We start from the raw sequence: 18,131 nt of genomic DNA, 5'->3' as shown, positions 1-18,131 counted from the left end.
TCAATCAGCCACAACAGTGACAATGAATCAGCAGCAATCTTCCAGCCTTTGGGGGATCTTTTGGCTGATGTCCTGAACTGTGACCTATGTGGAAACACTGCTGTAAAAACCTCAAGCATTGACAAGGAGCAAATACCAACCCCCCGCAGCACTTCTCAACATATAGCAGCCCACAAGACAGAAAAACCTACTCCGAGCTTGAGTTTGGAATTGACTCTGAAACCAACCATGACAGGGGGAACGACTGCTGCAACAAGCTCTGCCATTGACAAGGAGCAAACACCAACCTTCACTTCTCAAGATATACCATGCAGCAAGACTGAAATGCCCAGTCTAAGCTTGAGTTTGGGATTGACTCTGAAACCAACCATGACAGGGGGACAACAGCATGCTTATATGCAAGAGACAGAACCCAAGACTATCGACTTCTTAAGGCTTTTATAGGGCTTGAAAGCAAGGTAGGAAGTTACAAGACTGAAGAGAAAGGGCAAACAAGCTTTAGTGATATGAATGAATGCTTATGTTAAGTTCCCTTTTGTTCTCTCTCCCTTTCTTTTTTTTTTTTTTTTGCAAATGGTTTGGTAGCCTAGGATGTAAACTATTACTAGTGCTTCTATTCTCCTGGAATGTAAACTACTATTAGTGCTAATTTTGTTTGAAAATGGAAGTGGAAGCCTTAGTGAAGTGAGATGATGAGTGCTTATGTTAAGTTCCCTTTTTTCCCTTTTTTATGTAAATCGTGTTGTATTCTCCTAGATTGTAAAATATCTAGTGCTCGTATTCTCCTGGGATGTAAAACACTACTAGTGCTTGTATTCTCCTAGGATGTAAAACACTACTAGTGCTTGTATTCTCCTAGGATGGAAAGTACTACTAGTTCTTGTATTCTTCTAGAATGTAAAACGCTACTAGTACTAATTTTATTTGAAAATGTTCTGTCACTGATTTGGTGTGGTTATGATGAGTTGAATTTTGTTTTGTTTCCATTTGTTTTAGAATTCTAAGGAGGGTTGAGGAATGTTGTCAGGAAGGGTTAACACTTAACACTAGCCTCGAATTGAGGAGATGAACTTTAAAGAGTTTCCAATTAAGTCAGTCTTAAACCAAAAAACTTCAGTAAAATTATAGGAGTAAATGATATTCAAGCAGTAGTGAGAATTGGACATCAAGATATACCACAAAGTGAGTGGTGTTGATATTTGACTAGATCATTTAGAAGAACGGTGAAATTAATGAAAAAATATTACCAAAATGATTTGAATAGATTGGATGAAACAAAATGGATGCATGCATTTGAAGTACTATGAAATAGTACAATATCAATTTTACTCGAAAAAATTTTTGCAAGATGCAAATAAGACCAGCAAGACTTTCTGGCTATGAATGAAGAAGTATACTTGAGATACAGATATTATAACAGTTGTGTGGCTCTATAAGAAAATGTAATTTTTGAAAAGAATGAATTTCAAAACAAAAGAAAAGAGGATGTAGTGTCGATTAATGAAAAAACAACTAAGATGGCATGAACATTGCGGCCAAGGCCTACAAATGCTCATGTAAAAAGATGTAAGCTATGGAAGATGTCCAAACCAAACAAGGAAACAACCAACAGATATAGATAAAACTATACTGTAAATGTTAGGATAGATTTGTGAACATAGTAGCTTCATAAAACCTTTACAGTGCAAAATCAATTAATAACAACACCAACCAAATGAGAAATTATTTCAAGAAGTTAATTAACAACAAATGTTAAAAAGCAAAATAGCATGAAGAAGGAAGCATTCATATGAATCAGATATCTATGTATAATCACAAAAAAGCTATCATACATAATTTACACACATAATTCTCTTTGAACTGTAAGAGAAGTAGTTTCATCCCAAAGTAATAGAGGCAAAGACAAATGCAGACATAACATCAATCGAAAAGCAGAAGGAAAAGGAATTACAGCGTACCATCAAGAAAAATAAGGCAATCAACCATCAGAAGCACCATTAAAAGATCTTGTTATACTGGCTAGTGAGAGAATCCCTGAGATTAGAATAAAGGCCATACAGTGAGTACTGCCGAAGATTCTCCACTTCATACCATGAGTTGAGAGCAGAAAGGTGCTTATCTGTCCCAGAAAATGCTAGCTGTATCCCAAGACTGCAATCTACAGACCCTCCATGGTTTTTGCATTTATTTGTACTGATTGCACAGTCTTGCTTGTTTAGGCACACAAAATTTGATTGTCCTGAACATTGAGCACAACCATACCTTTTCCAATACAAGTTTTGCAGCCTGCCTTTCTTAAACTCAAGCACCTGCATAAAAGAAACAGTCATCAGTTTCTGTAGACTTTTACAAAGGTAAAATCTAATTCTGTACAAAAAGAAAAACGCAATCTCGTTAATCCCTTACAAGAGTGAAGCTTGTTACAGTGTAGGTACCGTTTGCCACAAAAGCAGGCAGGGATCTTGCAGCATATTTTCGACCAGCAAATGCAACAATATACCCACCAACCGAGTCCTGAAAAATGACGTAGCAAAGCTTACAGAGATTATATGTCATATTCATGTGATAGTATTACATATTTGTCACTTCCCAAAGTAGAGAGAGAGCTCCGAATTGCTGGTTTGTCTGGTCAAGAATAAAAGTGATAATTTAGGCACTGTTCGGTTTTTAACAAAAATGCGTGATTTTACTTCTACATAGAAAATTATATTAAAACCGGTATTACATTTTAATCGTTTTCTCATTTTTAATCAATTAAGATTTCATTTTCTGTCATTAGCATTTGCACAAAAAGCAAACACCAAACGGGACCTTATCAAAGCCAATATACTAACTACATTAACTCAAATCCATGGATTCTCAGACATCATTGTTCCACAATTAAAAATTTCTAGAAATTATTAAACAAAAATGAAAACGGAGAGAGAACCGGAGGGGGGCTAACCGGAGAGAAAGAGGAGGTGTTGATGGTGAGGAGAGAGATCTCATCAACTTTAGGTCTAAAGAGTGCGACGCGAGAGTTGTTTTTTGACAGAGAAAGTCGGCCATCGCAAGGAGATAACTGAAGCGAGCTGTTGAAGAAGAACGATTGCCTTGATGCGAACGCAATCCCGAACGTGAAACCGTCCGATAACTGGACTTTCGAATCCGAACAAGGCGCGTACTCGTGGTTCGTGTTGTCGCTTGATTCCACCAGAAGCGGCGGCGTCGCCGCCGCCACTACCAGAACAAGGAAAAAATAAACCACCGGTTGCGCCATTTTTTTAATATATTTTTAATATTTGTTTTTGCTGATCAGGTGGATGTAAGCTCGCTGAGGGAGAAGGAATCGTATCGACGAGAGAAGTAAAAGGTAAAAGGAACTGCGACTCTGAATTTGGGCTGATTACTGGGACACAAGAAGTCGAAACAGAATTGGAGATTGGGCCCATTAGTTTTGGATTGTTCTTTGGCCCAAACATATCGAGTTTATGGAATCCCATTTTCTTCCTTTATTTTTCATGTAAAAATAAAAAAAAAAATTTCCTTTTATGTATTTAATATTATAAATTAAAATTTTTTTGTTTATATAACTAAATTTTAAATATAAAAAGTAAGAGTATAAGTTTTTTTTTTTTTTTTGGCCTTCCTATAAGGTATTCAGAAATAAAAAAATTTATTTGAAATATTCCAAAAAAAAAAGAAATAAATAATGGGGCGAAGAAAGTAAAATTATAAAAATTAACATGAGATGTATGCAAAATTTAATAAGGTAAAATAGAAAACTTTGGCTATCCAATCATCCAATTTAATCGCAATTAATGTCACATTATATTAAGGTTTATAAACCATAAACACAACATCATTTTTAAACCAAAGATAATTTTGAAAGGCTTGAAATCTCATATAACCTAAAAACTCCTCGCACACCCAAACAATTTGATATTAAAAACAAAACCACATGGAAACGTAAGTATATAATAAGAATAAAATTAACGAAATTATAGATTAAATAATTAAATTAACAATAATATTTACAAAGGGATGGAACTTTGCTTAAATCAAGTTTTTGGTCTAGTATTTTGGTGAATATTTTTAAATCCAACTCAATTCCATTTTGAAATTTTCCGAATAAAATATAGTTTGTTTTTATATACTTTCAATAAAATTTTTTAACTACACAAATTGATTAAGAAATTGATATATATCTTTTTTTTTAATTATTTTTTTATGTTTTAATATATCCTAAAAAACATGTATGTTAATTTTATTTGTAAAATTTAAAAAATATTATGATCAGTGGATGAAATAATTTTTTATAAAATATTACTATAATATAAACATTCTTACAAAATATTACTATTCATTAAAGAATATTTTTGTTAAAAACTATAAATTATTCTAATCTTATTAACCCTTAAATCTCACTTGCTTTATACAAATATTCTTACACAAAAAAAAAAAAGTCAAATTTCAAACTACGTTTTGCATCGTATGCGTTAATGACTTGGTAAGTACTCGTCACTAAGTATTATTATTTTTCTTTCGGATTAAAATAAATTTATCATTATATTATAGATAATATTGAATATTATTATTTTACTTTAATTTTATAAATTGTATCACTATACTTTCATATTTAGAAAAAAAAATCATTTTTATTTTTAGAAAAAAAATTTAAGAGAATTTAGCACTTGTATTAACAAAATGTCCAGCAAAATATTTTTTTCAAAAATTAAAAAAATTAAAATATATATAATTGTGAAATTCAATGAATTAAAATGTGGTGATAAAATTTAATATTAAATAATAATAGAATGATACGTTTAATCTTTTATAAAAATAAATAAAATGTATTTTTGTTAAATAAATAAGAAAAAAAAAAGGAAAAGGAAAAGGAAACCTCCGTCTTCAAGAAACCGAAAAAGACAACCAAGGACACCAATTTTTCTTTAAAAACGGAAAGGCCATTCACCTAACGGTCACCGCCAACCAACCGAAGGTCTGGTTTGTCCAATCAACAAATCTTACCCGTCCATAATGCGAATAACACAAATCAACGGTCCAGATGACTCCCAGTTTTGTAAACAACGGTACACATTCTCTCTTCCCTCTCCATATCTTCTCCAAACACATCGCCGTACATTTCCAAAACTCTTGCTCTCTATAAAACAAATAAATCCCCAAAATCTCCAATAACAGAAAAATTAATCTGTAAAAAGCGAAATAGAATGAAGATGATCCAGTACAACCAGTTCATCGCACCCCTCTTGCTCCTGTCGTTGTGTCTGTTTGTTCCGTTGACCGTCGCCAACGACGTTAACTACTGCGGTTAGTCTCTCTAAAACCTAGCGTCCACCGCTTAAAATTTTGAAAATTGATTTTACTGAATTTTATTGTGTTATTCGGTGGACATTATATTATGTAATTCTCTTGTTGTTTTTAATTTTCTTTAATCAGGATTTTTCTTTTTTTTTGCGTTGAAATTAGCTCTCCATATTAGAAATTGATTATTTTTTATTTTAAAAAAAATCTTAATAAATTTTCGAAAAAAAAAATGATACTAATGCAGATAAGAAAGCTGAATATGATGTAAAGGTTCAAAGAGTTGAGATTTCGCCTGACCCGATCGCCAGGGGCAAACCTGCTAACTTCAGTATCTTTGCAACAACAGGTAACTGATCAATGTTTTGTCATAATCTATTTGTTAATTGTTGTTTGGTGTTGTGATTTGGTGTTCACAACGTATGTGTTTGTATGGAGTCTTGTAGTTTCAGAGATTGATACCAGTATTATTGATTAACTATACGGTGGCTTTGTGTCACGTCCATGATTGATGATGGTGGTTATAGTATGCAACCAAAATCAATGGTGTTTTTAGCTTTTGATTGAAGGTGGGTTGTACTTTCTATAATGATGATATACAGGTGCAGCAATCGCTGAGGGGAAACTGGTGATTGAGGTTTCGTATTTTGGATGGCACATTCACAGTGAGACTCATGACCTTTGTGATGAGACATCTTGCCCTGTGTCTACTAGTGATTTTGTGGTTTCCCATTCGCAAGTTTTGCCAGGATATACTCCCCCTGTAAGTCCCAACTTTATTTTTTTATTAATCCTTGGTGAATATATAGTTGGGTTTTTCTTTTTAAAATGTTCTTGCATTAACCGAAGATTTAAAATGCCTTGTTGCCAACTTGTTTGTCTAGTTTTGGCCAACTTTGCACAATGTTTAGGAATTAGGAGGGATGGAAAGAGGAGTGAAAAGAAAGATATATATATATATATATATATATATATATATACATACATACATTTATATCTATGTATGTATATGTACAGTAAAGGAAGGGGCAGAAGAAAAATACTTATCTTTTCTTTATTTTTATTTGAGTTGAGTAAATAAAAAGAATCAACAGGAAAGCAACTGAAAAGGACTGAGAATCAGAATGCAAATTTGTAAAACTAAGTCAATGATTGGTCTTTTCCTTCTATTTAGATCCCATGCATTGAAAATTTGGGATTTCATGAAGGATGCAGAATCCCTTCCTTTCTCTTCCCTCACTGTATTCCCTCTTACTAAACCAATGGGATAACACAGTCTCCTTTATTTTAACCACGTTTACCCTCATTTCAAGCATGTCTTTGCAAGTGTTATTTAGTCAGACCATGCTTTCAGTTCTTTCGAAGTTCCTTAGAAACAAGCCTTAACAGATAACAGATTTGATCATTATTTTCAAGTTAGGATAGAGTTGAATTTAGTTGTTTGTATATATTCCAACCTTTGTTTCATCATCTATGTTTTATCGCAAGCTAACTCATTGCAATATAACATTGCTTGTAAGTTTACTTGCACCAGGCTTGTCCTTGCTGTTTATTCTCACAACTCAACTTTGATTTATATATGATCCAGAAGCAAAAGAAAAATCAGGGTTGTGTTCATTATTGTTAAAGCATTTTTGTTAGCAAATGGAACTTTTTTGACAAAGAAACCTTTGACGGCTGCCATTAAATCCCCAGAAAAACAATCCTTACATTAAAACCTATGAAGACTTATGTCATATGTGTTTACTCATGCCCATGCTATAACGATCCAGTGAAAAACTAAAAACTTATGTTTCATGTGATATAGCCACTGTGGCATAACCTTTTTGTAATTTGCACTAAGGTTGGTTAAGGTCGATTGCATGAGTAACACTGAATCTACTCAATAAAAAACATCATTTGCCTTGTTCTAATTGTGGAACACAATTTCTCTGCCCCTTCATTTGCTTTTCATTATAAGCTTAGAATAAGGCCTCATTTTCTTTCTGGTACTGATCTTTGTTAAACATAATATAAGAGAATGCCCTCTTTTCAAGATTTTCATCTTGTCCATAATCATCTATGATTAATACTTATCCTCTGAGTTAGTCTTGTGTCTATTTCTCAAAGGTCCTCCATCATCTTCATATATTTGCATTTTCTTCAATGACATTTTGTTGTAAAGTGTCAAGTTTGCTTTTGTTTGTTTGATTGATTGATCAACAATGAAATTGAACAATGTATTCCCAATAGGCCTGTTGAGATCAATTGAGATTATTTAGGTGTGATGTAATGAAGGATTTTCACTTTAATCAATGATAAGGAAGTGCCACCTTCATATAATTTTCTTTGATTAATATTTCTGACAACTTTTAACCTTATCCAGGGTTCCTACTCTCTGAAGATGAAGATGTATGACGCGAACAAGCATGAGTTGACATGCATTGGGTTTGATTTTAACATCGGGTTTGCATCATCTGTGGCTGATAGTTAAAACACTATAGTATTTTTAATGTTCTGTTACCCATGTAAAGTATTCTATACACTGTATGTTCCTTCCAACTTCACTCTTATCATGCATGTATAACTTTGATTATCCCAGTGACTTGTTGCTGTGAAAAGTTAAAGCTATTATGTTGCCAGTGGCGTCCATTGCTGGATGAAACCACTGTCTGATTCTTTAATAAATTTAAACCAAAATTCCTTAAGAATAGTGTGATCTATCATCTACTATGCTACTTCCAGCGCCTTTTTGGAGGGGAAGAATCTTCGAACCTGACCCTTACTTGATGAAGCTTGAAATATGTCCAGCATGGGTTCACTCCAGTGAATGTCAAACCAAATTTTTTGCTTGAATTTCAAAAGCTAATAAGGGATTAAGAAAAAAAAAAAGGGTCCTTTATGGTTGAAGACAGGTTAGAATTACGAATCAAACTCAGTGCAAAGGTGACTAGTGGTGGCACCTATCTAATGGGTTTCGAAATTGAATTAATGGCAAGGAAAGAGTAAAGCGTGCAGCCATTGCACGCTTACTATCATGACCATTTCTAACAGGCAACAGCCTCTTTTGCTGGCTGATATTTGGCTCATTTTTCATGCTATCATCTTCATTTACAGAGCACCAATTGGATAGCACCATGTTATATCAATAAATCTTGTGCCACCAACTTTTCAACAATATGCAAATAAAAGGAACAAATTCAGTTTTGGGACTCAAGTCTATCTTGATTCATTGATTTCCTAGCACGAAGCACCAAATCAATAGCATCTTGTTATTATAAATCTTGAGCACCCTCAACTTTTCAACATTATAGTGACACTGGTAAAATCCTGAATGCAAGTTGATGCGAAAGAGTGGGCTCTTAAGATCTTTCTTAAGGAGAAGATTAAACCAAAAAAACTAGGGACACCCTGACGATATTTTTTTTTTAAAAAAGGCCTTTTCAACATTATGGAAATGGTAGGAATTAGGAAACAAATTCAGGTTGGTGACTCAATTCTAACTTGAAAGAACATCCTCGATCTGTGGAGTCCTTATTTTGGTGTCATTGAGCCTCTATTGACTGGCAGGTAAAAGTTGTTAAGTCGCATCTAAATAAAGTTTTTATTACCTCTCCCTTCTGTTTTTTTTTTTTGGCTTAAAACATAGAAGAACATCATCACAACAAAGTAGTATTAAGAACTATAATTATTATATTAATGAAGATAGAGACACGTTTGTCATTAAATTTTTTATTTTTTTAACTTGAATTTAACTTAATCGATTTATATAATTATTTTTAAAAAATAATATTTATCATATATGAGATTTAAATCTTGAAATCTCCAACCTCTTTTCTTTATTCTAAATTACAAGAGTTTTCTTTGTATCAAAAAACAAAATTCTTCATTGTTTCTTTGTACAAATTATTTGCTTTTAAGGAAGAAAGGTAAGGAAGGGACTGAATGATGCATGTTCTTGCCCTTATGCCATGATGAGGTACAAAATGTTGGTTATGGGTCAGTGGACTCCAATGGTGAAGGGGTACCCCACTAATTCAGTAATCATTCAAAACTATTAAAAGCAACCAACACACAGCTTTTCAGTTTTCAATTTCCTGCCATTGGAAACCAAAAGAGAAACCTCATCATCCTATTGTCCTCTCTCTCCAATCTACTCTCTTGTTATTCTCATTCAAAGTTTCACTCCCTTCCATGCTTTCCTTTCTCAAAATTTTGAAGTGTTGCCCCTTTCATGTGTCAGAATTTCTAGTATCAGATCACTATAAGAGATGAAAGGCACGAAGGGTAGATTTCTGAAGAAAATTAAATTTATTTCTACTATCAGCACTTTGAAACAAGGCTTAGTCCTTCAGCTTAATCCCCAACACACCTTCTCCAATCAGAATTGCCATAACCTATCAGTTTACAAAGAGCAAGACTGCAAAAGCAAAGACATTAGTCTCCCAGAATCAGTAGTTGATTTTAAAAATCAAAAGGATGAAGAAACAGAATTGGAACTCGATGTTGGCGACCAAGATAATGATTCACCCTGCATCAATTTGAAGGACACAGCGACTAGAGAATCTAATTCTCAGCTTCCAATCTCCTCGGAGACAATTGTCAAGGATGATAGCGTACCTGAAGAAGTGAAGGGGGACACTGAAGAATATCCTTCTCTAACAGATTTTGAAGAGAAATGTCCACCAGGTGGAGAAAAGTCAGTCATTTTCTATACAACAAGCTTGAGAGGAATAAGAAAAACATATGAAGATTGCAGCAGTATCAGGTTTCTTTTAGACAGTTTCAAGATAATAGTCCAGGAGAGAGATGTTTCGATGGACATGGAATTCAGGGAAGAATTATGGAGGATAATGGGTGGCAAAGTGATCCCTCCAAAGCTGTTCATCAAGGGCAGATACATAGGAGGAGCTGATGAAGTTGTTGGACTTCACGAGCAAGGAAAGCTGAAGAAGCTCTTGGAAGAGATACCTTCAAGCCACCCCAACTGCCTGTGTACCGGTTGTGCCAATTTGCGCTTTCTGGTTTGCTCAAACTGCAATGGCAGCCGCAAAGTTTATGCAGAAAAGGAAGGTGATCATGAATTCTGCCTTAAAAAATGCCCTGATTGTAATGAGAATGGATTGGTCAAATGCCCTGTTTGCTGCTGAATGTCTTTCTTGTACCCTTTCTTGATGTATATTTTCCTTGCATTGTCTAACATATTCTTACCTAGAATGAAATTGCTGCTGTTTCAAGTCCCATTGGAAGGTCTCAATTTAGTGTTTATGGATTACGAAAATGATGAACTGTGTATCTAATTTCCTTCTACTGATATAACAATGGTCTAAATTATGCTGTCTTTGTTATTTGAATATCAGATTTTCTCTTTCATTTCCTTCCTTCATCAGCTTCTTCTTGTTTTTATTTTTTTTTCATTGCAGAGGGCTTTGAAACTTGTACAGTAGTGCTTGGACATACTTAAAACTGAACTTTGTTGCATTAAATTGTGCAGATGAGAAACTACAACTCTTTATTTTTGTGGGATCTTTCAGCGGATATTCTTTTTCTTTCACGGAAATCGATTGTTTGGAATGCTATTGTCACGGAAACATGTTTGATTCTTGTTCTCACTTTCCAAAATTTAATGAACTTTTACTTTTTCCTTTGTCATCTTTTAATTTATTTTTATTTTTTTTCTTTAATGTATGCAAAGTAAAGCAAAAGTTAAATTGAAAATTTAATCTAATTTATACAATCACTTTTAAAAAATAATATTAAACAAATTTAATATTTTTATTATATAATTCTTTGACTTTATTCAAATTACTGTCTCTTTTATAAAAAAAAAATAAAAGAATTGTTGAATTAAACTTTTACCCTTAATTTTAGGATAAAAGTTTTAACAAATTTGGTGCCAAACTATCAATCTATATGGTTAAAACCCACATGTTTTCACTTTCTCAAAGAGTCAAAGAATAAAGGGAACATTACCAACCAATTCCTTTCACTTTCTATTTCCAAAAGTAAAAATAAAGTCAAGTCATTATCAAACCAAACAAACCTAAACAATTTCAGAGATAAATGTTATTAAGATAAAAACAATACCAATTTCTGAATGTTTGGTAATGTGAAATGCACCAAATTGAAGAAGCATGGAAAAGGACATGTGGGGGTTTGGAAAAAAAAACCTAGCCCAAGTACTTTCTTGATAAGTAGAGGTGGAGGTTGACAAATTTGAAGTTATGTCATCATCTAGATGAGACTGGAATGATTAGTAGGGCAAAGAAGGCACATGGCTCTTCCTTAAGATGTAGATAAAGTTATAGAGAGGAATCAAATAGTAAAAATAGTAAAGAAAAAGTTGACCTCATGAATCATTTTCTCCAACAGCTTTACCCCAAAGAGCAAAGACAGCTTTCATGATTTGCATGGTCAGCTTTGTGTAATACTAGTAATTTGGAACAGTTTATGGGTCTTTTCTAGAAGATAATCAAGGGTATTTCGATTTTAATCGAAAATCAATTTTTTCCCGAACAATCTTAAGTAAATACTATCGTTTAGAATTTTATCCTAATTCTCTTTATCATTGTACCGTATTTATTCTATAAAAATCTATTCTTTCGCACTCCCTGATTTCACTATCAAAGGACCATTGGATCCTTGGCTTCACTTTTGACATAGAGATTTTAAGCTTGACATCGAAGTATATCATTTAACTCTTTTAGTTTTAATTTTAATCTTAGTTCCAAGCAAAGCAATAAGTTGAAGAAGTATTCTGATTTCTAGCTGAACCCAGACGTGTGATTTTATGGCTCACACTTTTAACAAGCTTTTTCATGTGCATGAAATGAATATAGAAAAAAGAATTGGAGCCCTGGAATTCTGGGAAGGTTCACAATTATGATGGTATGAAATTCAAGTATCTTCATTTAACTAATTAACTTAATCTTGGATCACTAAAGCCTAGCTCAATAAACTTATATGGACAAGATTATTTTAATAATAAAATTATTTTGATGATTAAATTATTATAATTTTAAAAATAATATCAAATGCTACCTATAAATGAAAAAAGTTGACATAGGGAAGCTTTTTTTTTTTTTTTAATAAATGTCTTGAATTCTAGAATCAAATTTGAAAATCCTACCCCAACAATTTTCTTATTAAAAAAAAAAAAAGAGTTTGATGCCTTAAAAGGTTCCATCAAAGTTTCATCAACAGCCTTGGTTTTGACGGGCTCAACTGCATGGACGGAATCTGAAGCAGGATTTAGACAAAACTCCCCCACAAGATTATCAATAACAGGCTTTGGGCCTCAGGCTAAGTTTGTAAATATACCTGGAATTTCCCCAATATTTAACAACTGTAACCAAATGTTATCCCATCCAAGGCTGTCCTGTTTAGACAGCTGCTAATTTTATACTGATGACAAACACCTTGACAATCTCTGAAAGAATAGTATTAGGTTTGGTTTTCATCGATTTTTTTATTCGAGTTGAGTAAAAATTAGACATTAAATATATAAATTAAATTTAAATTGAATTTTAGATCAAAAATAAAAAATAAAAAAATTAAATCGAATTGAATTGAATTATATATTTTTATTAATTTTTTTTATATATTTTAAATTTTTATAAATTAAAAAAAATAATATTATATCAAAATTTATTTAAAATATATTAATTTTATATTTAAATAATATTTAAAAATTAATAAATCAAACCAATAAATTTTGATTTAATGTAAATTAAATAGTATAAAAAATTGATTAACATTCAAATCAAATTTTAAAATTTTATAATATTATATAATATTTAAAAAATAAAATTAAATATGGTTATCATCTTCATTGAAAATCATAATTTCTAATAAAGACAATTTAATCTCAAATCTTTTATAAGACTTCGTATCATCAAGCTAAGGAAGGCTGTTGAATTGTTTTCATTTTAAAGTTATAAAACGATTGAAAAATGGTTGCGTTTTAATCTGCTTTTGTCAAAGCATGCAAATCCCGCGGCATGCGCCAATGATTGTCGAACTTTTGAGCAGTTTAGCTTTATTTAAAAAAAAAAAAATTGAAATAGATAGACTGTTTAATCAGTTTAATCATTGAGTTAAGATAAAATGTATTATATTTAATAATTTAAGATAAATGATTATAAATCAAAATAATTTAACAAATAATTATTAATAAAATTTAAACTTAAAATTTTTTTATGAAATAAAATAATTTTAATCGATTAAATTATGATATAATTTTAACTTTAGCATTAAGGCCTACAAGTTTTAGTCTATACTCAATCCAATGTTTGCTCAAACCAATGGATGGAAAAAGTCAGAAACCTCTCCTTCCCTCATCAATCATCATCATTACAAACTGCGAAGACAAGAACATGAAAGAAAAGATTTGATTTCCAATGCAACTGCCACGACTGTAAAAGAATCCAAGATAATGCAAGAGCTAACAGTTTCAGCCCTTCATCTACTCTTAGAAGACTGAAAAAATGCGTGTTTAAAATCCAATCTCTTCACTTCCCTTAACAGTAAAAAAAATAAATTTTAGGTTGCATCTGTTTTGCGAAAATATTTTCCACCATTTCTTCATTTTCTAACATTTGATGGAGGAAAAAAATTAATGATTGACAGAAACCCAGAACTAGTCTAAAAAAATTTCCAAATTTTGGAAATTATCTTCATTTTTTAAAAAGCCAAAGACAATTTCCTAGGATAAAACACCCAAAACAGAAAATGAATGTTAGACGTTATGTTTGATTAGTTCTGACAGAGTTATTTTTGGATTCAAAGGATATTTTGATCATCTTATTTATTAGGGATTGTTAATAAAAAAATAGAAATATTTTAAAATTTTAAATCTGATATAATATGTATAATATTATATCAATTCGATTAATCATTATTTTACTTTATATATCTCTCATTTTAAGCTTATAAATGAGATATTTAAATATTATTATTTTATTTTTATATTATACTTTTTTCTCCTTTCATTTTTCTTATATCAACTTTTAATTTTAACGTCAAAATATAAATATTAAAAAAGGTTATCTCTCTTTATTATTTATCACTTTTTTTTTTATTATGATTTCAGAATTTTGACTTTCATTTTGAAACTCAAACACAAACAAGTTCCGAACGCAAGGTAACCAGAGAATGAATGTTTCGAGCCGTACTAAACGAATAATTCGGAAGCTAAAAGGACATATCCTCAACGTGTAAGGTAGGGGTTACAAACCAGAAAAACCTTTGCTCAACAATTGGCATGGTAATTCAACTTGGTCACGAGGATGTGCCAGATAAAAGTAGTCGAGGGAATCAAAAGAAGGAACTTTACAGTAGGGTCATACGTTTCAAAAAATCTTTTTCTCAGGCCTCAAAACCAACCTCGAAAAATTCTCCTTTACCTTGCGCACGATACAGGGAAGGGAAAAAGAAAAGAAATCTGGATTTTCGTAAGAGTATTTTTTACTTTTTCCTTTTTTCTTCAGAAGATTAGATTCTAGCTTTGAAAGCGCAGGCTCGGATCATAGTCATCAGCCTTTTTCTGGCAGAGAATCATAGTCATCAGCCATTAAATCACATACACAACAGTAAGATTTTCAGTCTGCGAAAATACCAGATGCTAGAACAGGAGAATATTTCGACAATTGTTAAATGGATAAAAGGCGTTTAAGCCAAACCAGTTAACCTGTTCCCCAGAAAGATGGCAAATGGGGAAGTGATGCAACTAGAAAAGAAGTCAACAGACAAAAATTTAACTCCAGCATATGAGAAAAGTTGATGTTCTTTTGAAGTCAACTTAGGAGAAACACAACTCTATTTGCCAAACTGATTGAAAAAAGCTCACATGGGTTCCTCTTTGTTAAACCACATTCACATCATAAGATACCCATAGTAAAAGAAAGAAAACAAGTTAGAGTAATCACACTTTTCCTAGAATTTACAGTAAGTGTCTATGCAGCACATTCGGTTAATGGAAGTTCGAGCGACAGTGGTGTGGCTGTTGTCATTGGAGTTGCGGAAGTCTCAGGTAGTGGCTGCAAGAACTCAGTATAGTGGAATTCAATCTGTAGTCCGTGATTTAGTGGTGTTGATGCCATTAAACCCTTCTTGATACCAGCCTGCAATTCCCTAATAGGTATAGCAGCCAAGAAACTTTTTATGTATTCCTTGCAGGACTCCTTTCCTTGGCAAACAACCTCCTCACTGTCCTCACTCTTGACTGATTCCTCAGGTTTGGTTACTACAGCCTCTGCAACAGAACCCTCCTCCCTCCCATTGACCCGTCTAACCTGTGAAATTTTAGGTTCAGCTGGAGCTGTTGCTATCTGCTGATCACCAGTTGGCTTATCATCTGATGATTGAGCTACATTTGATAGTTTGTGAATTACTGTATTGTTGTCAAATTTCAAGATATAAGCTTGATTGCATCCCTCATAAAGCCTCTCTCCTAATGTGTCAATGATGTAGTAAGCTTCTGGTTCAACCTTAAGGATAAAAAAATGGTCATTCCAACTAACAATGTAAACCTGAGGTTCACCACTGTTAGGACATTCTGCACCAGTGCGACTAATCTCATCCCAGATGTTATCAAATGACATTGCACCGTGCAAAAAGTCAAATCTTCCCTCATCCATCCCCTCTGGATGGAAAAACCCAATAAAAGACTTCCTTGGCACTACAGAAAGAGGAAGTATTTTAGCTTGGAGAACCGTCTCAAGATCAAAGTGCTTGTCAGCGAACCGCTCCCTATAGGTTTCATTCTCACAGAGGTTCCTCCATTCCATTGAGCCTTCTCTGATCAAACTATCAGATTGAGACTTAATAGGCATCAGATCACGATTGTTCTGAAACCAATCAGCAATAACAGCTACAAGGGCTGTACATGCACTTTCTCCAGCTGCTCGCTCGCTCCGTTGATCAATAGAAGCAAAGAAGACCTGCGCTTGAAGCTTCATGTGTCCATCACGGCTTGCCACTTTTTTCTGTTCCCAACTGCCAATAGCAAAATTATCGTCCCCAAATTCAGAAACTGATGAACGGTTTGCAGATGAATCTTCATCTGTCTTGTGGCACTGTCAAAACAAATGGTAGTTATATTTGGAACTTAATAAACTTTACTCTGGTAATGTCAAAATAAATGGTATTTATATTTAGAAGTTGATATACTTTACCCCAGTAATAACTGCGAAGGAACAAACAATTGGAATCAATAATACAGCAAAATTCTAAAAATATAGCCAACTAAGGCTTTGTAAAAGTAATATTCATTGAAAAAATGGAACCATTCAAACTAGCTGAGATGACAAAGGTATGAATTATGTTAGAATGTAGGATATCAAAATCCCCAATCAAATATATAAACACATGCACCTTTAAAGTTGCTTGCATTCATAAGAAAATCATGTGATAACTTGATAAGAACTCAGCATCAATAATCCCACATATTGGTCAATGTAATCAGTTCTGGCTACTAATGTGAGAGCATGGAAGATCAAAAGAAAATCATCTTAAATACCAGGGTGTACTTTTCCCTTTTCTTCAGCAAGCTTGAAGACAGAGGAGAAATGTGAATTAAACTAAAAAGTTAAGAAATTATTCTTACCCCAAGTGCAAGAGATTCATCAGAGCTAAGCTGACGGCGGTCAAAATCAATGTCATCCCCACCTTCTTCTCCATAGGCTTTCTTTAACAATGGCTCCCCTTTCGCTTTAGGAGACCTGAAGCTCGGCTTCCTTTTCCTCCAAGACAAAATGCTGCGCTTGGAACTCTGCAGCAGGGATGGCTCTGATACTGATGCGGCAGAATCCTCGATGTTTGAGCAGCCAACATCTGATTTACGATTGCTGTAGTACACCCAATCCTCACCTTCCTCATTGATCTTCATGCTGGAGTAAAATGGTCCTCCAGCATAATTCGCATATGCCAGAGTACCATAACTAAATGACTTCCTGACAACAGTGTCATCCTTTCCCTCATCTGATTCTCCTTCTTCAAAGTCATCAAGTGAATCTGTGTCCAATGGATACTCACCATCATCACTCCTGGCAGAACACCTTCCTTCACTGCTCTTAGCACTTTGAAACAAGGCTTAGTCCTTCAGCTTAATCCCCAACACACCTTCTCCAATCAGAATTGCCATAACCTATCAGTTTACAAAGAGCAAAACTGGAAAAGCAAAAACATTAATCTCCCAGAATCAGTAGTTGATTTTAAAGATCAAAAGGATGAAGAAACAGAATTGGAACTCGATGTTGGCGACCAAGATAATGATTCACCCTGCATAGATTTGAAGGACACAGTGACTAGAGAGTCTAATTCTCAGCTTCCAATCTCCTCGGAGACAGTTGTCAAGGATGATAGCATACCTGAAGAAGTGAAGGGGGACAATGACGAATATCCTTCTCTAACAGATTTTGAAGAGAAATATCCACCAGGTGGAGAAGAGTCAGTCATTTTCTATACAACAAGCTTGAGAGGAATAAGAAAAACATATGAAGATTGCAGCAGTATCAGGTTTCTTTTAGACAGTTTCAAGATAATAGTCCATGAGAGAGATGTTTCGATGGACATGGAATTCAGGGAAGAATTATGGAGGATAATGGGTGGCAAAGTGATCCCTCCAAAGCTGTTCATCAAGGGCAGATACATAGGAGGAGCTGGTGAAGTTGTTGGACTTCACGAGCAAGGAAAGCTGAAGAAGCTCTTCGAAGAGATACCTTCAAGCCACCCCAACTGCCTGTGTACCGGTTGTGCCAATTTGCGCTTCCTGGTTTGCTCAAACTGCAACATCAGCCGCAAGGTTTATGCAGAAAAGGAAGGAGATCATGAATTCTGCATTAAAAAAT

At 33.5% G+C, this 18,131-nt stretch overlaps 4 protein-coding genes across 4 annotated transcripts; 2 read left to right on the top strand and 2 right to left on the bottom strand.

Annotated features, from left to right (window-relative positions):
• Positions 1 to 1,770: 1,770 nt before the first annotated feature.
• Positions 1,771 to 3,366, bottom strand: LOC111297282 (uncharacterized). Its single transcript, XM_089741285.1, has 3 exons — positions 2,945 to 3,366; positions 2,407 to 2,514; positions 1,771 to 2,309 (listed from the first exon to the last, which is right to left on the bottom strand). The coding sequence occupies exons 1-3, from the start codon at positions 3,257 to 3,259 to the stop codon at positions 1,998 to 2,000; spliced, it is 735 nt and encodes a 244-aa protein (XP_089597411.1). The 5' UTR covers positions 3,260 to 3,366; the 3' UTR covers positions 1,771 to 1,997.
• Positions 3,367 to 5,101: 1,735 nt separating this feature from the next.
• Positions 5,102 to 7,994, top strand: LOC111297926 (uncharacterized). Its single transcript, XM_022892531.2, has 4 exons — positions 5,102 to 5,310; positions 5,552 to 5,653; positions 5,907 to 6,067; positions 7,670 to 7,994. Exons 1-4 carry the CDS (start codon positions 5,211 to 5,213, stop codon positions 7,775 to 7,777), a joined length of 471 nt encoding a protein of 156 aa, XP_022748266.1. The 5' UTR covers positions 5,102 to 5,210; the 3' UTR covers positions 7,778 to 7,994.
• Positions 7,995 to 9,405: 1,411 nt separating this feature from the next.
• Positions 9,406 to 10,631, top strand: LOC111297791 (uncharacterized protein At5g39865-like). The gene has a single exon (XM_022892411.2). The coding sequence runs from the start codon at positions 9,555 to 9,557 to the stop codon at positions 10,431 to 10,433; it is 879 nt and encodes a 292-aa protein (XP_022748146.2). The 5' UTR covers positions 9,406 to 9,554; the 3' UTR covers positions 10,434 to 10,631.
• A 4,420-nt stretch (positions 10,632 to 15,051) lies between these two features.
• LOC111297790 (uncharacterized) lies at positions 15,052 to 17,739 on the bottom strand. Its single transcript, XM_089741815.1, has 4 exons — positions 17,652 to 17,739; positions 17,404 to 17,428; positions 16,889 to 17,360; positions 15,052 to 16,358 (listed from the first exon to the last, which is right to left on the bottom strand). Exons 1-4 carry the CDS (start codon positions 17,737 to 17,739, stop codon positions 15,237 to 15,239), a joined length of 1,707 nt encoding a protein of 568 aa, XP_089597941.1. The 3' UTR covers positions 15,052 to 15,236.
• Between the last annotated feature and the right edge of the window lie 392 nt (positions 17,740 to 18,131).

Source organism: Durio zibethinus, chromosome 12 (genome assembly GCF_047325235.1).
Source record: "Durio zibethinus cultivar Kanyao isolate XHJ-2024 chromosome 12, ASM4732523v1, whole genome shotgun sequence".
Classification (NCBI taxonomy): Eukaryota; Viridiplantae; Streptophyta; class Magnoliopsida; order Malvales; family Malvaceae; genus Durio; species Durio zibethinus.
This window is presented reverse-complemented; position numbering and strand designations above follow the sequence as displayed.

Coding starts and splice junctions, on each gene's coding strand:
- LOC111297790 (XM_089741815.1), bottom strand. CDS start 17,739: ATGACTGACTCTTCTCCACCTGGTGGATATTTCTCTTCAAAATCTGTT. Junction 17,361..17,403: donor GGCAATTCTGATTGGAGAAG/GTGTGTTGGGGA, acceptor CTTGTTTCAAAG/TGCTAAGAGCAGTGAAGGAA. Junction 16,359..16,888: donor ATGAATCTCTTGCACTTGGG/GTAAGAATAATT, acceptor TTGTTTTGACAG/TGCCACAAGACAGATGAAGA.
- LOC111297791 (XM_022892411.2), top strand. CDS start 9,555: ATGAAAGGCACGAAGGGTAGATTTCTGAAGAAAATTAAATTTATTTCT.
- LOC111297926 (XM_022892531.2), top strand. CDS start 5,211: ATGAAGATGATCCAGTACAACCAGTTCATCGCACCCCTCTTGCTCCTG. Junction 5,311..5,551: donor CAACGACGTTAACTACTGCG/GTTAGTCTCTCT, acceptor ATACTAATGCAG/ATAAGAAAGCTGAATATGAT. Junction 6,068..7,669: donor TGCCAGGATATACTCCCCCT/GTAAGTCCCAAC, acceptor AACCTTATCCAG/GGTTCCTACTCTCTGAAGAT.
- LOC111297282 (XM_089741285.1), bottom strand. CDS start 3,259: ATGGCGCAACCGGTGGTTTATTTTTTCCTTGTTCTGGTAGTGGCGGCG. Junction 2,515..2,944: donor ACACCTCCTCTTTCTCTCCG/GTTAGCCCCCCT, acceptor GTCATTTTTCAG/GACTCGGTTGGTGGGTATAT. Junction 2,310..2,406: donor CTGTAACAAGCTTCACTCTT/GTAAGGGATTAA, acceptor TCTTTTATGCAG/GTGCTTGAGTTTAAGAAAGG.